The sequence below is a fragment of the Leptonychotes weddellii genome, chromosome 5, assembly GCF_054177405.1.
Source record: "Leptonychotes weddellii isolate Sample4059 chromosome 5, ASM5417740v2, whole genome shotgun sequence".
Taxonomy (NCBI): domain Eukaryota; kingdom Metazoa; phylum Chordata; class Mammalia; order Carnivora; family Phocidae; genus Leptonychotes; species Leptonychotes weddellii.
The window spans coordinates 117,575,596-117,596,045 of record NC_138373.1 but is presented as its reverse complement, the minus strand read 5'-3'; the positions used below and the strand labels follow the sequence as shown (position 1 = coordinate 117,596,045).

General features: G+C 33.2%; 1 protein-coding gene across 11 annotated transcripts in view; it reads right to left on the bottom strand.

Moving 5' to 3' along the window:
- Positions 1-2,096: 2,096 nt before the first annotated feature.
- Positions 2,097-20,450, bottom strand: part of CNOT2 (CCR4-NOT transcription complex subunit 2) — a 118,956-nt gene continuing 100,602 nt past the window's right edge. For all 11 annotated transcript variants that reach the window (XM_006732339.3, XM_081822067.1, XM_031027033.2 and 8 more), the window contains 9 exons: positions 19,965-20,090; positions 18,047-18,171; positions 17,005-17,125; positions 16,757-16,913; positions 13,724-13,785; positions 13,587-13,636; positions 11,609-11,709; positions 9,646-9,790; positions 2,097-3,243 (listed from right to left, as the gene is read on the bottom strand). In XM_006732339.3, the coding sequence (XP_006732402.1) occupies positions 3,157-3,243; positions 9,646-9,790; positions 11,609-11,709; positions 13,587-13,636; positions 13,724-13,785; positions 16,757-16,913; positions 17,005-17,125; positions 18,047-18,171; positions 19,965-20,090 (974 nt within the window). In that variant the 3' untranslated portion in view covers positions 2,097-3,156. The remainder of the gene's footprint in view (positions 3,244-9,645; positions 9,791-11,608; positions 11,710-13,586; positions 13,637-13,723; positions 13,786-16,756; positions 16,914-17,004; positions 17,126-18,046; positions 18,172-19,964; positions 20,091-20,450) is intronic.

Genomic DNA, 20,450 nt, shown 5'->3' with positions numbered 1-20,450 from the left:
ACTTTCTGCAAAATTGATGCTAGTAAGCAAATCTAAGTTAAATAAATGTGCCCTTCCTTGCAGGGATGCTCAGATGCCCCATATTTTAAAAGCACTGGGTGTAACAGAATGGAAGATCTGTTTTTGAATGAAGGATTCAGAGGAAGAATCAACTAGAAAGGGTAGAGTGGGAAAAATCTGAAAGTTTCAAGTTAATTGAAAATGCTTTAAAAAAGAATTTTGAAAATGAAATTACAGCAAAAAATTGTAAATTATTTCAAAGCCCAATGCTTTAATTTGTACATTTTATTTTCAAATTGAAATATCAATTTATACCATTCAATCAACATGTATTTATCAAGCACCTACGGTGTACCAAGTTCAGTGGCAAAAAGGAAAAGACCAGTTAAGTGGTTGGCTTTATATTATACTGTAAGAATTCAAATAAACTTTTCAGTTCTTAAAAATTTTTTATATCTAAGGAAAACTTTGTGCAGTGAAAAAAAATCCCTGAAAATGGAGTTTTATCATATAAATTATAGTATCACCACAAGAAGCATAGAATATATATTTGAAACTAAAAAGGTGAAAGGACTTTCTTTTGCAACTAAATAGCTTTTTACCCCTAGAGCCAATTATAGTATAATCACAAAGTTATTTAACAATGTACACATCTATGTCACTAGTTATATAGGGAAAATTTAACAGAATTAAACCTAAGAAAGAAAACGTGAAATATTAGTTCAGGTCAACTTCTGTACATGTATAACCACAAGTTATAAAACCAAAGAATATAACAGTGTGTTATATTAAAGAGTTTAATATAGTACTTTAAAGATTTCAAATAGACTTTTTAAACTTGGATCTGAAGTCAAGAGCATGGTAATTTCGGATAACAAGTTATAAAAAATTGGTTTACATGCAAAAGTTTTCTCATTTTGATGATTCAGGGTAAAAAGAACTTAGAAACTGGAGAAGTGTGCACTTAAAATTTTCTAAATGGCTATTAAAACAAACAAGAGTCAAGACAACAAACCACTTGATGTGAGCTATCTTGCTTTTCTGAGTCATTCACAAAAGTACCAATCATGATCATGGTGACACTTTATACTGTTAACGTTTGTACTCATAAAAATAAAGATCGCCTTCCCTTTTCTTTCTTTTTAACTGTTTCTCATGGTTATGTAGGAAAAGTTATGCTTTACAAAGTCAATTATTGTGAAAAAATGTAATGCTTTTTTTTTTTAAAGAAATCTAGGATTTGATTCTGGTTTATGTCAAATACGTGAGAAGGTTTTGTGCACAACAGTTAAAACTACAATTATATAAGTGCCATCTTTCCTGCAGAGGAGATGCTTTGGTTTAAATCTGAAAGGTTAAAAAATCCTGATATTTTTATGTCAGTTTCTCCATATCTCAAAATACATAGAAAAAGGTAAATCTTAAGTCATTTCATATTCCTGATACACAAACACAGCAATGTCGTAAATGTTTCATTTTTAAACATGATTTGGTAAATGTCAACAAACTTTCACTCTTCATAGAAAAATAGGTTAAAAATGAAAATTTAGAAAATCGAAACTCACTGCCTTTTCTACTATCTCTAGTGTTTGTAGCTTGAGTCTTCAACATTTTTAAATACATAATTTGTGCCTTTAGATGGAAAAGAATCCATCAACTTGTAAATGTGAAATATCCAGGCCAGCAAACTGAAGGTAAAGTCTACCTCACCCCTGCTTTTGGCTTACCTTAATTTGCGTGTTACTTCTTAAAGATAAATCTCAAAGGTCTATCAAGAAATGTCTCATGAATTTCTCACAAAAGTATCTTGATTGGGTCCCATGAGTGTTCAGGAAGTTTTATTTCTAATGCAGCCATAATTACTTTAAAAAATAGTTTCTGTTTTGACTTGGTTAATAACCAAAAATGCATCTGCATTTTTAACCTACAAGTAAAATGGTGTATGGTTCCATCAAATTACTTGTCAAAAGCTGAAAAAAAAGACTACATTTTAAATTGATTAGTCACACCATTTGTAAACCTTGAGGGTTTCAGGGGGTCTACTTTTCATGTTGAAGAAATAATTTCACAATTTCAAATCAAAGTCAACACTGCAGTGAGGAGAGCTTTTCTACTTTATTACAAAGAGAAGAAGCCTTTATGTGGTCAGAAAATACAAGATTGATCTTTTTTTCTCTTCCTATGAAACGCTGCTGTTCAAACAGCCAGAGTGAATTGTCTCAGTTCACTTCTTTAAGTCCCATCACATTCACTTGGGTATGGATGTCCTTGGCTGCTGAAAATCTGGCCCTTTAGTGCACAGGGCGACAAAGTCCCCTGACCAGCAGTTCCAGAATGTCCCATTTTCATATATTGCATCCATGCACACCTCCTAAAAATGAGGTACAGCAGGGCAAACATTTTCCAAAATAGATGTCATATATATAATATATACACATTCGTACATACATACCTTTATTCATGTGATGTCCAAAAATTTAAAAAAAATGTACACATTTATTACAAAATCGTAACAAAGACTGGACAGTGTTTTGCTCATTCTGGAAAGATGAAGCTCAGTAATAACACAACCCTGGAAACCATCCAGAGATTGTGGCAATATCTTTCTTCTAAACAGTCAGATATTCTTGCATTAAGCTTGGCGAAACTGCCTTTCAAAAACAGAAGGGGAAGTAAAATGAAGGAAGCAGACCTTGCTCATCTTTCCAAATGAAATACGAGAAGGATCTTCACATAAAAATGCACAAACATTTGTTATTTTATTACCAATAGTGCTACAATGAACAATGCAAATTTTGTGGTCTAATTTTGTTGAGTCTTTTGTGGGTTTTCTTTTTTACATTTTAGAAACTAAATGGTAAACTTCTGTCAGTGTACTTGCTTGTCTTTACAGACTCAAGTCTGTCTGCTGGCAAAAAAAGAAAATAAATGAAAAAAAATACAGACCCTGCTCGAACTAGAGAAAAACAAATTACAAATTTAGTTGTTGGGCAGCACATAATTAGTAAGGCAGGACCTCAAATGGTGACCCCTTGCATAAGCCAATTGCCAGATCCTCAAGGAATTAAAACCAGGGTGCCTGAGCCACATCAGTTCTGCAGTTATGTTGAGTATTGTGCTGAGACAGCCATACCCCAAGAAAAGGGAAGTCTTTTTTTAGAAGGCTTGCTGAGCAGGGTTGTAGTTGAAGGTGGATGGCAGGTGAGGCCGTTCTTCTAATTTGTCATATTCCAGATGAAATTCCTATAAAACCAAATTTAAGAATTTAGATGATTTCCTCTCCCTCTGATCTCAGATTTTTGTCAAAATATATTTTACTAAGTGAACAAAATACCTACATGTATGAGAATGAACACAGACACAGATGCACCAACTTTTTTTTTCCCTCTAAAATACAACTTGAAGAAAAGTAATGTGCTGCAATTCTGATAAGTGCAAAAATACAGACTTTGTGTAAAAGTCAGAGACTACTCATGAACATCTATTTTATAACACTGAAACTGCATTTTTTTTGCTCAAAAGTAGAAGTTTGAGCAGCTATTACTATATCGTCAATAAAAAGCACTGAAAATTGCAGCCAACCTTCAATGACGTAAAAAAATTTACTTTTTCCTCAAAAAAAATAATTTCCTAATTTGTAACTATTACACCTACTTTTTTTTTAAAGCAAACACATCAAGTTATTCTAACCTTACAACTCACACATCTCCCGACTTCCCACTTCAAACCCAAATACTGAAAAGATGTAAATGCCACTCAAAACTAGATAGTGGTTTTGCTGTATGCACATCTGAATGCAAACTATTTAGCTCATTTTAATTAAACTTTTAAAATACATTAACTTCATGAGAGTTTTAAAATTTGAGAATGGTGAAGTGAATTTCTTCATGACACTTCCTAAGATCAAGAGAGATGCAGAAGATAATTTTGTATATTAAAAAAACAAAAAACATAACTTTGCAAATCGAAACAGCAAGAGGTTCTAAAATTATTAATTCTACAATTTGAATTCAATAATAGCACAAACTAAATCAATTCCATTTAAAACATTATGAACCTTAATTTATACTATGTATTAAAGAAAGCCAACAAGTAATTATTAGCACTATGGGTTAACATACCTTACCATACACCTACCTTGTTTCAAATTGATTCTAAAAATAGATATTCCCATTATTTTTTTTTTTTTAAGATTTTATTTATTTATTTGAGAGAGAGAGAGAATGAGAGACAGAGAGCATGAGAGGAGGAGGGTCAGAGGGAGAAGCAGACTCCCCGCCGAGCAGGGAGCCTGATGCGGGACTCGATCCCGGGACTCCAGGATCATGACCTGAGCCGAAGGCAGTCGCTTAACCAACTGAGCCACCCAGGCGCCTGATATTCCCATTATTAAATTAAAATGAAAACCTAGGTCATAATGATTCAATTTTGAGATATAAAACCAAGTATTTAAAATGTAAGGATATTACATTAACTGAAAATCTAGTCTGTGCCAAAACTAGAGATACAGCTAATTTTAATCTTTCTGATTATATCTTTCTGTATATATCATTATCTTCATCTTGCACCTGAAGAAATGACATTTACAAGTAACCTGCCCAAATCATACCTTAAGCTGCAGATCTAGGATTAGGATTCAGACCTATGTAGCACCAAAGCCCATGACCTTCTAGTGTTAACACGTTATTTTTAATAGTTTTAGTGCAAGATCCAAATAGATTTACTTCATTACACCCCTGACGCAGAAATGTTGAAAAAATTCAGTTCAGTGACAAATGTGTTCTTAAAGAAGAGACACTGTAATGACTTTAATTTAAAAAGGTTCACTTTATTGGACAGAGTAACTAAGGCACGTAGGTCATTTGCTTTTCATTAAAACTAGGAAACTCCAGAATCACCATCGTCCCCCTTATGCACTGTGTAGGCACCGCTCTCTCTCTTCCTACCCCTAAATTTTAAAAGCAATTTATTGCCTGGCTTAAGAAGCTTATCAAAATGAGTGAAGAAAATATCTTGTTGTATCACTCTTTAGAAATTAAAATTGGCGGGGCGCCTGGGTGGCTCAGTTGGTTAAGCGACTGCCGTCGGCTCAGGTCATGATCCTGGAGTCCTGGGATTGAGTCCCGCATCGGGCTCCCTGCTCAGCAGGGAGTCTGCTTCTCCCTCTGACCCTCCCCCCTCTCATGTGCTCTCTCTCTCAAATAAATAAATAAAATCTTTAAAAAAAAAAAAAAGAAATTAAAATTGGCAATTTAGTTCCAAAGTATGTGTAGTTGCAGGGTAAAAAGTCTATTTGTAACTAACAAATCACAGGCCCCACTAAGTTACATAAATTAAATTTTGTTCAGTTATCCTGTCCTTGTCATTGTACATTGGTGAACTACACAGTATTATTAGAATTTAAACTGGAGTAACTTCATCAGTGCACATATTTTCCCCCTACATATTAAAAGAAAAAGATCAGTTTAAACCTAGGGAGCATAATAAATATTTTAATGTAATTTAAAAACTCATATATCAGAGATTCAGAAATTAAAGTCAAATTTTGTCTTCCTTTTTCTTACATCATTGTTTTGGTTTTCTATGTATTTTTATTCTTCTTAAAATATGTAAATCTTACAATATATTCTGGTATCTCTTTGTTCCCTTTGTTGGTAACATCTCTTTTACACATTTGTTGTATGTACACACACGTCACACATGCACACCTCTTTATAACCGGTAGGGACAAAAACAGTAGGTCTGTTTTGTAAACCACTACATACTGCCTAGAATATAGTGCCATGCCCCTAGCAGGTATGTAATTAATGGCTGATGAATTAATAAACACAAGTTTTTTTCATTTGTTTTAGGAACAAAACATTACAGTTTTATGATTTAAAAGGCTATAAAATGTTTTAGATACTTTTTAAAAACAACTGTTAAAGTTATTTTTCTATTAATCAAATTAGGCAACATATTCTCAAGAGGTCACTGTAAGCAGAACTGAAATACATGTACTGGATTCAGATAATCAAATAAAATTATTACAAAAGCATTAATGTAATCACTGATCGAATTACACAGAGAAACATACACTGCAGGAATATTTTCTCAAATTCTCAAAAATGTCAGCTTTCTCTTACCTAAGATAAATCCTCCAATTTTAGGAAGCTGCCAACTATCTTCAATATACTTATTAGAAATAATTTTTTTACTACTTTGAAGAAAAGTACATATTACTGATTAAAATATAAAGATATACTAATACTAATGTGTACCAGTGAAATTAATGAAAAAAAATCACATTTATATCAGGCTATGATATTATAAAAAATTCCAAGCATTAGAAATACTATTCAGTGTTGGATCCACAAGGTGAAGTCAGGCTTAAAGAATTCTTCAATTTTTAAGTCTTTAGTTTGAGAAAGCTATTGATCATACAGCAGCCTACATCACCTGAAAATTCTGTTGATGAAATTATTTAAAAAATTCTACTCATTAAGAATATATATAATCTGAATGACCACTATTTTTAAATTAGTGAGATACTGAGTAATTCTAGCTAAATTACAAAAGATAGACCACATAGCCTGCTGACAAGTCAAGATTATTTAAAAGGGGAGAATAAACAGAGTGTCAAAATTTTTATGTATACATTATTAACATACAAAAAATACTTTATTTAATGGGCTGGATCCTAGAACTCAGAGTTACGGAATTTTCACGGGTAAAAAATATACTTCCGATTTAAATCATCGAATTTCTTATTAACAATTCTTCAAATCTCTGAAAATATTAAGTAATCTGCAAAACAGAAAGAAAACCTCATACAAGACATTGTGAGATGGAGACCTGACGACAGCCTAGATCAGGTCAATACTTTTCAAAGACAACATGACAACATCAAGCTATTACTTATAATACTAATTCAGACTGTAGGCTTCTTACAATGAGCTGAAGTTATTTAATAATGCATGTTCTTTACCTGTGAGTGGTAAACCACATCCACTTTACAAGTGGGGACTTTGAGGTTTACTTGGGACATGGCATTTTAAGGGCTTTTCTGTAGTCTGATAAACTGTTAATACATTATAAATGGAACTAAATGTCTTAATTCCTAAACAATTTGAGAAAACACTGAAAACATCTTTAAAACAAACAAAAAACCAGGAGCCATTGTGAAAAGTTTATTCTGTGAATACAACTTAAGTTTTAAAGTTCATGAATCTGTATTTTAATATAACAGGAGTAAGCTATGTATAATACTTAATAGAAACAAATAATTCTGCTTGCTTTCATCATTGTGAAAATAATTTTGATGAAAAGTGTCAGTGCCAGTGGCCAGCAATTACCTCAAAAGAGATTTCTTAAACAGTTTAATGATATATCTCAAATTTTATTTTCCAACTTCAGAGCTAAAAATTGTAAAGGTAAAGGTTAAGACAAAGCTCAACTGTACAGGAGATCAGATAAAGTTGGGGAAAATTGTATATGCACGCTACATATTTACACACACACACACACACACACACACTTCTTTAAAATGACATGTATCTGACTGGGGAATTGATTTTTATAGGAAAGTAAAAGGGCCTATTAATGTTTAAGTTGCTTCTGAATATTCTGTGGAGAGAAAGTAGTACTGGAAACCTTTTTCACATAAGAAAATCTGTCCTATATATTGAACTAAAACTTAACTAAAATGATACATCAATCTACTACAAACATCCATCCTTTTTGCATACAGAAGTTTGGACTAACTTACAATGATATTGAGCAAAAAGCTTCAAATTGAATGGAGAAAACTTCAGTTATTACTAACAGACTCTTTTCCCCCTCCAAAGACACATTCTTCTCTCCTGTACAATCAACTGACTGAGAAGTTCTCAAAGTATGGCTCCAGACAAAGATCAGCAAAATCATTGGCATCAATTAGGAAATTGTTAGAAATGCAAATCCTCAGGCCCCATCCATAGACATTTTAAATCAGAAACAATGGAGGTATGGCTCAGCAACTTGTGTTTTTAATAAGTCTGCCAGGTAATTCTGATGCAAGCTCAAGTTTGAGAACCACTGACCTGACCTAACAACAGTTACAATTTTTCCATCTTTGAAGAGTAATAAGCTGTAAGAACACAGATGATAAAAACAGCAACAAACTACAACTACTCCCATGTATCAAATACCCAATATATACGAAGCACTGTACTCAGCGTGTGTGTGTGTTTAAAATCTCATTTAATCCTCATGACAATCTAGAAGCAAATATGATTTCGATTTAAAAGATAAGGAAGCACGCATGGAAAAGAAACTTGCAAATGATCAAAGCATAAACAGCTGAAACAGGAGTTAAATTCAAATCTACAATACAAAGGCTTTCTACCACACTATACTTCTTAACAGGTAACATACATAATGTCTCCTGTACTATTTGTAATGAATGTAATTATTTCTACTTAAAAGGTCAGATCATGGATCTACCTTTTAAAATCAAGATATGCATATTAATTATAATTGTTAAAATAACTCAAATACAGTATGGTGGTCTATGGACCCGGTCTGAGAAGTAATGACATTTACCACTGACAAACACCCAAAAGTAATAATAAAAAAAGATTTAACCTCTTGTATGTGTCTTGTCTGGTGTTTTTACTTGGGCACATCTTTTCCTATTTCTTTTTTTCAAGTTTTATATGAAATCTTGTGATGTAAAACGTTTTTGTGATAAAGATCTGGTAAGCATTTTACATTGTCATGTTAAAATGTTTTACCTTATTAATTTAGTAAAGTTGACTCAAAAGACAAAAAAGCCCAAACCAACAACTAAAGAATCATCCAATGGACTAGTTGTCAAGAAATATTTTTCTTCTGTTTAAATTTATTGAGAATAAACAAAGCTAACTCTTTAGTTTTTAATCCTAAGAATCTTCAATGGAAAAGGCATTCAGAGCAATCTTGGAGTTATGAAATCAGATGCTGGTTATACTCTCTACTAGGGAGACTAAATGCATACATTCAAGATACTACATAAAACGTGAAATATGCTATGAGACTAATGAAAATTTTGCACATTGGACAGTTAAATAGGTGTTTTTGTGAGGAGAAGTTGCAAAACAAAACATAACAACCAACTTTTTCCACAGTCCTCTTCCCTCCAATATTCACCATACTAGTCATAGGAACAATCAAGGTTAATGCTTACAATTTTCTTTCTTTGTATCACTTGCAAATAAAAATCAAGTATCTTTCCTGCAATGAGTGCAAGTGTTTTAAAAAGCCTATTATCTGTTTATATAACAGTTTTAGGAAAATCTCCTACTTGCTTAAAGTAATAAGAATACATGACTGGGATTGCAAGAAGGTGATCTTTATTTTACAACTGAGTAGACACAAAAATGTTTCAAATGTTACCAAGGCTTGTGAAAAATTACAAAATTTCTTACCAACTTCATTTTCCTAACTATGGGTGAAATGAGTTGTTTCCAGATACTCTCCTAAAGTTTAAATCAAGCCAAGGAGGTGAGGACAAAAAAACTTATTTAGCAAGTATCTGGCACATTATTGGAATGGATGTATTGGTACATATAAACAGATAAAAGAGGATACTTCTTTTTAAAATTTAGATTTATACATTTACACATTTGCACATGGAAAAAAATATACCTTAGCTACTTTCCTCCAGTTAAGACAGTCAAAGAAGTAATATGTTCCCCTCTCATATGTATTGGTTTTCATTGTTGGCTCCATGCCTGGTGCCCTGGTAATCCATACTCGTTCTTCTTTGTGGTATCTCCAATCACGGTTAAAACTTCAATTTTTAAGAGAAAAAGACAATTAATTTTTCCTGTGGCTCACACATCAAACATTTTCTACATTTTGTAAAATTTTTCTTAGAAAATAATTATACAGAAAATACATAAATATGGATGCTTTACCCTGACTTTGTTATTAAACACAACCTGAGTGAAATAAATATAGGAAAAGAATCCCTTAATTTGTCCAGAAACCACACTCGTTAATTAATATACACATCTTTATTTAACTGAAGAGGCTTTTTATGCAAACACAGTAAGATCTTAAAAGCTCTATGAGCAATGTGATAAAAACTTAGGCAGACCAAATAAAGATACATTGTGTTCCAGAAACTTCACTCCTTTTTCGTTCTTCTTAACATTCAATAGAAATTGAGACATCTATTAAAACGAACAAAAACCCCAACTATTTGTATTATTTTATAAGGAACAAAATACAGTCTTTTTATCTATTTAAATTCACATAATTTTATAACTATGTTGAAAATAGAATATCCATATTAAAAATTCTTAATGAACGTATTACTTTTTTTAATTCAAATCTCATTGATCCTAAATTTTCAAAAGCCAAAAGGATATCCATTAGAATTCATGCAAGAATCAATGAGGATTTACTATCACTTGTAAACTGGGGAAGTAACATCCAAAGGAGGTAAAAGTACCAGAAAAAACATCTCTGGCAGAACAAACCTCCATGTAAACAAATACCTTCCTACTAATACAGTGAGGTAATTTTTAGACATAAATAAGATGTGAGACAGAACTGCCAATAATGGATAGATGAATAACTAAATGAATTTATTTACTTATGAATAAATTAAAAGGAACAGGTAACAATTGCTATGTTACAAAGAATGAGGGGACATGGGAGAAAACAAATTCTCAATAGAGAAATAAAAAAACAATTTATTATCAACACAGTGAATTTTACATTTTTATGTATCTGATCCAAGGCCATTTATAGAAATGTTATAAAGAATATTATAAAATACTTAAATCTATAAAAACTAGGTCTCTCAATCATAATATCCTAATTTTCTTTTTGTAAGCTCTACACCCAACGTGGGGCTTGAACTCACGACCCCAAGATCAAGAGTCAAATGCTCTACCAACTGAGCCAGGCAGGCGCCCCATAACATAAATTTTTAATAACAATTTACTCTAGTAAACATGATTACTAGAATAGTCTATTGGTAACAAAATATATTACCAATTGGATATATGAGAAATGACACAAAATTTTTATTCTTAGAGCATCAGGTAAAAACAGAAATGCTCAGGAAAAAACATCCAATGGACCAACTTCTTAACACTAATTTATTTAAGTTGGCCAACAGACTTCTGATAACGAATGTGGACTTCATCAACATTTCAAAACACACAAGATGTATGCAGTGCCTTGCCCATATAATACTCAATAGATGTGCATTAATGATGAAATTCACTATCATTAACATACGTGGTTCCACAAGAAGATGAGCCACAGTTATGAACCATATCTTATACTTCACATATTTATAAAAATTAGATTCACCAAATTCATGAGTCAATTCTGTCTTCTTACAAATTTAGGATTATTTAAATCTGAAATAATTCTTTTTATGTATACAGTGACCACTAACCATGGTAACATAAACTTTCAATCTAAATTAACTTTATTTTACTAAATGTAAAAACAAACAACTTATTTCTTGATGGAAATATTTCCACTTTAAGAACAAAAGAGAAACCATAGCTATCATGTAAAAGAAAACCTTTCAGAATAAACAAGATCCACTATAATACAAAAGTGTTTAAAAATACTTTGAACATACAGCTCTACTGCAGCTAAAAGTTGTAATACGTCTCCTCCATTCATGTAATAGAGATAGAAGAGCAGATCTTCTCCATATCGGCCAAGTTTTATTGCAGCCAGCTGGAAAAGAGAAATCAATGATTCTGAAGTGTAAAATAAGTTTGATAACCCTAACATAATGCTACCACTGAAGTAAAAATAAAAAGATAAACAGAAACTCTTTTCTTTGTAGCAGATAACCGTTATTACATGATTTCACAGGTAGTTACGATTTTAAGGGAGAGTTTTACCATTTAAATAACTGAAGTCACTTAACAATTATTTCTGGTACATCTATTTTATGTACTAATAGGATAAAAAGCTATATAAAAACTTCTAACCAAAACCAAATGCTGTTTTACTTGAGGGCTTATTAATACCCAATATGGTAATAGTTGAACCAGTGTTCAGAGATGCAGGACTTATATTCAAGAACCGGTTCCATTATTTACAAATATGACCATGTCGAAATTATTTAATGCCTATGAACTTCCATATAAGATGCAGAAATGAGACCTACAAGGTTACTAAGAACGTAAATGAAATTGATAAAATGTCTGTATATGAATGTACCTTAAAGAATGCCTGATACATAGAAAACTGTAAGAAATGTTAGCTGAATCCACATCGAACAGTGATTCACAAATCAGTTGGTTATATATTTTTAGCAAATCACACACGGTAAATACAAAAATCATAAAAGGATAGCTCTTTATTTTGTTTAAACGGATGACTAAAAGATGACTGCCTTACGTGCTTCCATAAAGCAGAAACATTAACTACCAACCAAACTATAAAACATTGAGTTTAATAGTCTTGAAATCTTGTATTAGGATAAACCTTTATTTAAAAGCTCATCAAAATGAAAACACTTTTATCTCTTCACCCAATTCTGTACTGAAATGTCTATTTAACTGTTACACAATCTCGGAATATAATTTTTCTCTCCATTCATATTATCTCCATTCAAGCAGCAGTTTTGAAGGTGACAAATTCTCCTAAATCAGTATTTCTTAAATTGCCCTAAGAAAAGGTTCTGGAACCCTTAGGTAATTGGAGCAAAAAAGCTCTATCTACGGTGGAAGTGGCAGAAAAATCACACAGTCCACAAACAGAAAAAATTAGTTCTATCTCATACATCTTGTCTTCCATTTACTCAAGTATTAAAAGACATATTGAGACATATCTCTTTGTCCACAAAATCAACATCCACTTGACCATGCAACTGCATGGTACAGACACAGAACACCATCATTTTAATATATGTTTTACATATTTATGAAATTATTTTAGATTTATATATAAGTATGTAAGATATTAGATACATATGTATAACATAATTTTTAATAAATGATATCCTTCCTCAAGGCCAAAATCTAGGGACACAATTTCTAACAGAAATGAACACCTAATTAGTTCTTTCTCCTAAACAAAGTATTTACCATTTTCTTTTTTAGAGTAAAACAAAAGATTAAAACTGTAATCTGTTAATAGTTACTTTACAACTAGAATTTTGGGTAATTTAAACATTTTAAAAAGCCAATGTCATAGTTTTTAAATACATATTTATATATTGTTCCATTGAAAACACTATAGCATTTGTAAAAAAAAATATTTTATTGTTAAGGGCATAAAATGAGAGTATCAGAAGGAAATTTATCATATTTTCCCAACACAGTTTATTCTCATCAACCATAGTTATGCTCCTAGAAAAATTTTAACCAGCCCTACCATTGTTTGTTTTAAACATATTCTTTAAATATAACCCAGGATCTCATCAAAACATTAAGATAAACAAAAATAGAATTAAATTGTTTTATGTAACTGATGGACACATGAAAGCATACCCCTGAAACCACTAATTATTTCAAAAAATTTTACGCCATCTGAACTGAAAAACAGTGCCTGAAAAATAGATACATTCATGCTGACTGAGGAGAATAATAAACTACACTCACCTTATCCCTAATGTGAATGTTCGTTAAGTACTCAGATGGAACATGGAAGTCTGGATAATAAAATGAAAAAAGCCTTATTAACTGATTCTCAGTTAAAAAATATTTTTAAACGACTGAACACAAATAAATTCTCCTACCTATGTCTTGAGGTCGACAGGGTGAAGATGCCCAGGGTGATGCAAATTTGGGGTAGAGATTTCTGAATATGAGGGGAAAAAAAAAACAAACACTCTCAAGTCCGAAGTATAAAAAAAGATTTCAATTTTTATTTCAGGAAATCAGGAAAAACAATGACTTCGAAAGTAAAATGAGCATCTTTACTTCTAATTTCTTTTCATGTGCTTACTATGACTTACACAGCAGAAAAATGAAACAAGGTTAACTAGGTGTATATATATGTGTGTATATACCAAGTATATATATTAAGTTATAAATATATATTCACATATATGTAACTTCAACTCAGAATGCTTTAAATTCATTAATAGCATGCCCCCAAGTAAAATTACTTTCCCATTTATATGGCCAGAAAAAAAACAGTAATTATTAAAAGCAAAAGTTCAAATCACCAAATATTTACTGAGTGCCTATTATATGCCTGGCACTGTTCTAGGTGTTTTGGCTACATTAGCGAACAGAACAAAGGTAACGGACAACATGAAACTTCTTTTCTTTTTTTTTTTTTTTTAAAGATTTTATTTATTTATTTGACAGAGAGAGACACAGCGGAAGACGGAACACAAGCAGAAGGAGTGGGAGAGGGAGAAGCAGGTTTCCCGCGGAGGAGGGAGCCCGATGCGGGGCTCGATCCCAGGACCCTGGGATCATGACCTGAGCCGAAGGCAGACGCTTAATGACTGAACCACTCAGGCGCCCCTGAAACTTATTTTCTGATTGAGGATGACAGATTAGAGGGAGGCAGACAAAAATAATTTGCATAATAAATAATATTCCATGTTCATGGAGGGGTAGAGATGGGAGATTAGTTGCATTAAATAAAGTAGTCAGGTTAGGTCTCATTTAGAATTTGAACAAAGATTTGAAAAACATGAGGGAGTGAGCCATATTAACTATCTGGCAAAACACTATTCTAGTCAGAGGGAATTGCTAGAGTAACTAAGGCTGGGATATGACTGATATGTCTGAGGTACAGCAAGAAGGCCAGTGAAGCTGGAACAGAGTGAACAAAGGGAAAAGCCATGGAGGTGGGGGAACGAGAACATGCCTGTAGAGATAAACAGGCCTATAAAGATTTTAGTTTAGTTTTTTTTTTTTAAGATTTATTTATTTATTTGTCAGAGAGAAAGAGAGAGAGAGTGCGCATGAGCATGAACAGGGGGAGCAGGCTCCCCGCTGAGCAGGGAGCCTGATGAGGGACTCGATCCCAGCACCCTGGGATCACAACCTGCGCCAAAGGCAGACACTTAACTGACTGAGCCACCCAGGCATCCCAAGATTTTAGGTTTTTAATCATAATGAAACCACAAACCCTTATTGAGCACTGCGCAAAAGATTAACCTATTCAGAAAGGATGGTCCTGGCTCCTATATAAAGAAGAGACTGTGAGGGACACAGAGAGAATCAGGGACACCCGGTGATTGGCTAATGGAATAATCTAGGCAAGAGAGGATGGCGATTCAAACCAGAGTGGCAGCAGTTAAAAGCAGTAAGAAGCATGCAGCATCGAATCTACTACGTCAAACATTGCTGACAGGTCAAGGAGGATACGTTCCTACAAGCGAACACTGAATTTAGTAACATAGAGATCATTTGATGACCTCAATGAGAGTAGTTTTAGTGAAGTGGTGAGGCAAAATCCTAACTGAAATGGATTTAACGGAGAATGGGAGAAGACAAATGGGAGATGTAAAGATGGCTTTTTTGAAGAGTTTTGCTCTCCAAGAAATAAGAATAAAGAAATAAGGGCAGTTAACTCATTGAAGTTAGATAAGGAGAAGGCATTTTATTAACTTTATAAAGGAAGTAATAGAATATTTGTATGCTGATGGAAATGACCCAACAAAAGTGCAAAAATTGTTAGAGCCATGTCCTTGAGTTTTCAAGAGACATTTTAAGTAGAAAGCATGGATCAACTATAGCAACAGGGTGGAAGACAAGAATAAGGTGGGTACAGATAGTACTAGATAGACAGATTTGGTGGTAGGACTATGCTGACATTCTCTTCTGATTATTTCCATCTTTCTTAGTAAACTAGAAATAAAAACGCAAGGTCTTAATTCTACACCTGAAACTAGTATTACACGGTTAACTAACTGGAATTTAAATAAAAACTTGGGGGGGAAAAAAGCAGCAAGGTCTTCATCTGAGAGTAAGGACAAGGAAAAAGGTAATGAGTGTGAAATAGTTGCATAGGAGAATAAAAGAATGAATGGACAAGGCAAGCCAGTTATGAGTGGCAGAATTAAGGGCCCACTTCTTAAGTTCCTGGCCATGAATGTGAAATGAGACCAGGCAGTGAAGCTGTGTGGTTTTCTCTAGCTGGGCTCAGTAGCAGAGGTCAAGAATGGAAGTCAGAGTATAACCAGGGCTGTAGTTTCTGCCATGCAATCATGACAAAGAGCAAGACAGGGGCAAAGTAGCCAAGAGTATATATAAATAAACAATTATGAGTGACCACAGAATTTAACTGGGTAAGAAGGAAGTGAGTTCTTCTCAGGGGAAGAGAAGGATGCTGAAGAACAGTGAAAAGATAGAAGAATCAATGGATTGAAGATCCCAAGGAGTCAAATGATTATAGGAGCCAGAACTAGAGGGAGAAAGATGGAAAACAGGAAGTGGCATGGGAGCACAGATAAAATTATAGAGAAACTGAAGTTATTGATAATGGCAAAGTCAAAAGGATGATTAAATATGTAAGTAGCTGAGATATGGTGGAGAGTAAGATTTTTGGAGGTGAAAAACTCAACAGCCCAAGATTTCAGGAATCGGGAAGGATCATACATGTGTATTCTGAAACTGCCAAAGAGGAATGATATTGTCAAGTGACAGTGATCCAGGAGCTAACATGAGAGGATATGACCCAAAGAGTCAAGACATAACAGCAACAATGAGTGGCTGTAGGTGATACATTCTGATTACATGAAATTAAAAACTAGAAATCTGCAAGTAGGTATTATACACAAATGTGGAAAAAAAGAAAAAAAACTTACTCAGGAGAGTTCAGATTGAGGCCTAATGTTGTTAAGTCACTTCCTAATGCAAGATGTACCATTCCTGGGTCCGTCTCTGCTGCCCTGATAAATGTTAACAGGCCAATCATTCCAAATTGGTCCGTCACCATCCCTTGAGGAATGTTAGTAACCCGACCTGGATAAGAAGAACACAGTAATTCTATCTTTAAGGAAAAAGCAAAGAAATGAATTCTATAATATCTCTGACATATTTTATAGAGTCCCACCATCAGGTAACACCTGGATCCCTTTTTTCTGCTGGTTATTATTTTGTGTTGTTGAACTTTTATCTCCAGGGAATTTGGGTCCATCTGTACTTGAAGCTGTCTTGCCAGATGTATTCAAATTCTAACATGAAAAAAATTAAATGTGACATTAAAATTTGTTAAGTGTAAAAATTTCAAGTTCACATATTAGTTACCATTCTATTCATTCTTTATTTAAACTGGTAGTAAATTATTACCTGTTTTTCAAGTTCTACATGAAATTTTTTGTTTCCACAACTGTCCCATGGTTTATGAATAAATCCTGTATTTTACACATTTGAGTATTTAAAGGACAAGAAATATATGGAAAATATTCTTATTTATCTCAGATCTTCGGTCACAGAAAAAAAATATCTCAGAACTTTATGCTTCAAGTTTCACTCTTCAGTAATTTAGAAGAGAAAATAATATAGTATGTTGCCTATACTATCAGCATAAAAACCTCGAGGATATATTAGAATACATAAACTTTTAAAATTCATATTTAATTCTTACCCAATAATCTTCTTTATCAATTATTTTAACAATATATACAAACTCCCATCACACAAAAAAAGCTATTTTCAGTGAAATGTGGAAGAAATAAACACATTCGTTAAGTCAGAAAGAGGAAGCTGAGTTGGCTGAATCAACACAGGAATAAAAATGTGTATAAAGATTCTTCAAGGAGAAAACTTACTCAAGAAAAACACAGCTCCTTAGAAGGCTATAATATCAAACTTCATGGGATCCAGCTGACAGGGACTACAATAAAAGTCTAAATTAACTCTGAGAAGTTCAACAGAAATTTGCAAACCTATATGAAATAGGAAAAAAATAGGCTATCTTCTAAGTTATAAAGGTTTTCCACATTCTTCAGAAGTTAGATTATTACAGATATTCAAGATAAACAATTTTGTAATAGTTTAGTAAGTCCTTAATATAGTCTATAAAACTGTTAATACAAGAGAAATCTGAAGGGAAAAAACTACATCATTCACATACGTAATTCTCAATTACTTACAGATTTACTGTCATCATTACTTGATGTTGGATCTTTATAGCTGGAACCAGGTAATGCTGGAAAATCTTCGTTGTGTATTGAGAAGTCCTGGGATTGCTCATTTGCTGGTTTTGTTACCATTCCAACTATGTAATAAAAATAATCCAGAGAATTGCAATTCATATTTATGGTATTTTTCTACAAATTATAAAAAATTAACTTTCCTCATGATAATGTACCAAAAGGATTTTTTTAAAATTACACTATGAAAGCACACTTCAAAAAATTAGTATTCAGGATAACAATGAAGAACTAAACTTTTATATACTGATTAATAACTCAATATACAAAATAATACAAGGGAAGTTAAGTGGTAATCCTATAATTCTAAATCTAATGTCATTTATAGATGCTTAAAAACATAATTTGATATTGGTAATAGTTATCAAAATTTTTGGTTTAAAGCTTGATTTAAATATTTGACTAGCTATTATAAACACCAGTTAATTGTCAAATACAAATGAACAAAATAAATTTTAAAAGAACATGTCAGTATTCTACTTGAAAGTGACTTACAGAGTGAGCAAATTGCAATCAATTATAAAACAACTCCATATTATTTCAGATTTTCTTGGACTCCATGTAATAGATGTAAAACATGCAAGAACTGGGAAGTAATCCTCCCACTATACTTGGCATTAGTCAGGCCCTTATTGGAGAACAATATCCAGTTTGGGGCTCCACAATTCAAGAACGATATGGAGAAACTAGAGTTGGTCCAAGGAGAGCAACGGGAATGATTAAAGGGATGAAAAAATGGACCTATGAGGAAAGGTTAAAAACATTAGAGTCTGAACTGAGAATCAAGTAGCTAGGTACTCAACTTCCAGGGCAGATCATTCTTTTGTTATTTTTGAAAGACTAATTTGGAAGCTTTAGAATATTAACAATGTATTTTTCCCTTCTTCACACATTGTTTTCTGTATTAATATTCTGAAAGGCAAAGAAATCCTTCTTGGATGAAAACAGGAAAAAACAGTTATCTTAGGAAAGTTATGAACTGATCCCTCTACATTGTTTCTACTACTGTTATCTACCAGATTCTCCCAAAAGGGAGCAACTATGTGCAGTGGATGAAAAGAATATGGCTGCATTGCTGTTATATATAATTTTCATGTCTAAACTGTTATTGCACACATTTCATGCCCCCCCTTCACTTAGCCAAATCCATTAGAGACAGTGACAAAGGGTTTTAATTGTGACCAAGAGTCTACATAAACTATCCATGACCCATTAGCCAGTGGTTTTTGACAGAAGGCAATTTTTTCTCCCATGGGACATCTGTCACTGTCTGGAGACACCTATGATTGTCACAATGATGGGGAGGGGGGTACTGTTGGCACCAAGTAGGCAGAAGCCAGGGATATTGCTAAACATTCTATAATGCACAACACAGCCCCCTATTTACAAGGAACTATCTGACCCAAATGTCAGCAGTGCGGAGGGTTAAGAAACTGGCTTAGAAAAAATCTTCAACGTGTGGTCAGTCATTATTAATCACTAAGAATGTAGAACTGTGTGATTTAAAAAATGTGTGATGAATTAAGAAGAGAAAAGGCAGACCACAAATAATCATTAAGGTGTACTAAGACAAATGCCACAAGAAAATAACCTCTGAATACCAATGAGGATTTCCTTTTGGGGTTTCGGTACAAACTGTTTTCCCCTTTAACTTTGCTACCATGGTATTCTGGGAGGAAAACGTACTTTGCATATATCAGCTCTGACAAAACTATACTACTCTGATTAGAAAACATATATGTGTATGTACACACACACGCACATGCATATAAATGGGTGTGTGTGTGTGTGTGTGTGCACGCGCACGCGTGTGTGCAATGGAAAGTTTCCATTTGCCATCATTAAAAAGCTTAATTACCATAAGGAGCTCTTCCAGCCAAGGGGTTTATTAATGGAGTTGGGTTACCACTTCCTTCCCTTCTGTTTCGGTCTGCTAATGCTGGAAAATCTGAAAGGTCCAATCCTGTCACATTTTCACTTCCATCTAAATAATGAGAAAGAACATTAGTTATTGATTCTACAAACATTTTATTTCAAATAAGCTCTATGCCCAATATGGGGCTTGAACTCATGACCCAGAGACCAAGAGTCACATGCTCTACTGACTTGAGCCAGCCAGGCACCCAGATTCTACAAACATTTTAAGGAGAGTATTAAAGACCAACCATAAAATAATTTGAAATGACAGTACCTTCTTCCTAAATAATGTACAGCACTGTACTAGGTATGTGTAGTTGTACAATAAACACATGAACTGATTTCACGCAAAAGAATTTCATGAGTAATTCAGCAAAGCAGTATGTAGCTAGTAGCATAATAAAAACCTCAAATCCTAGAGACCTAT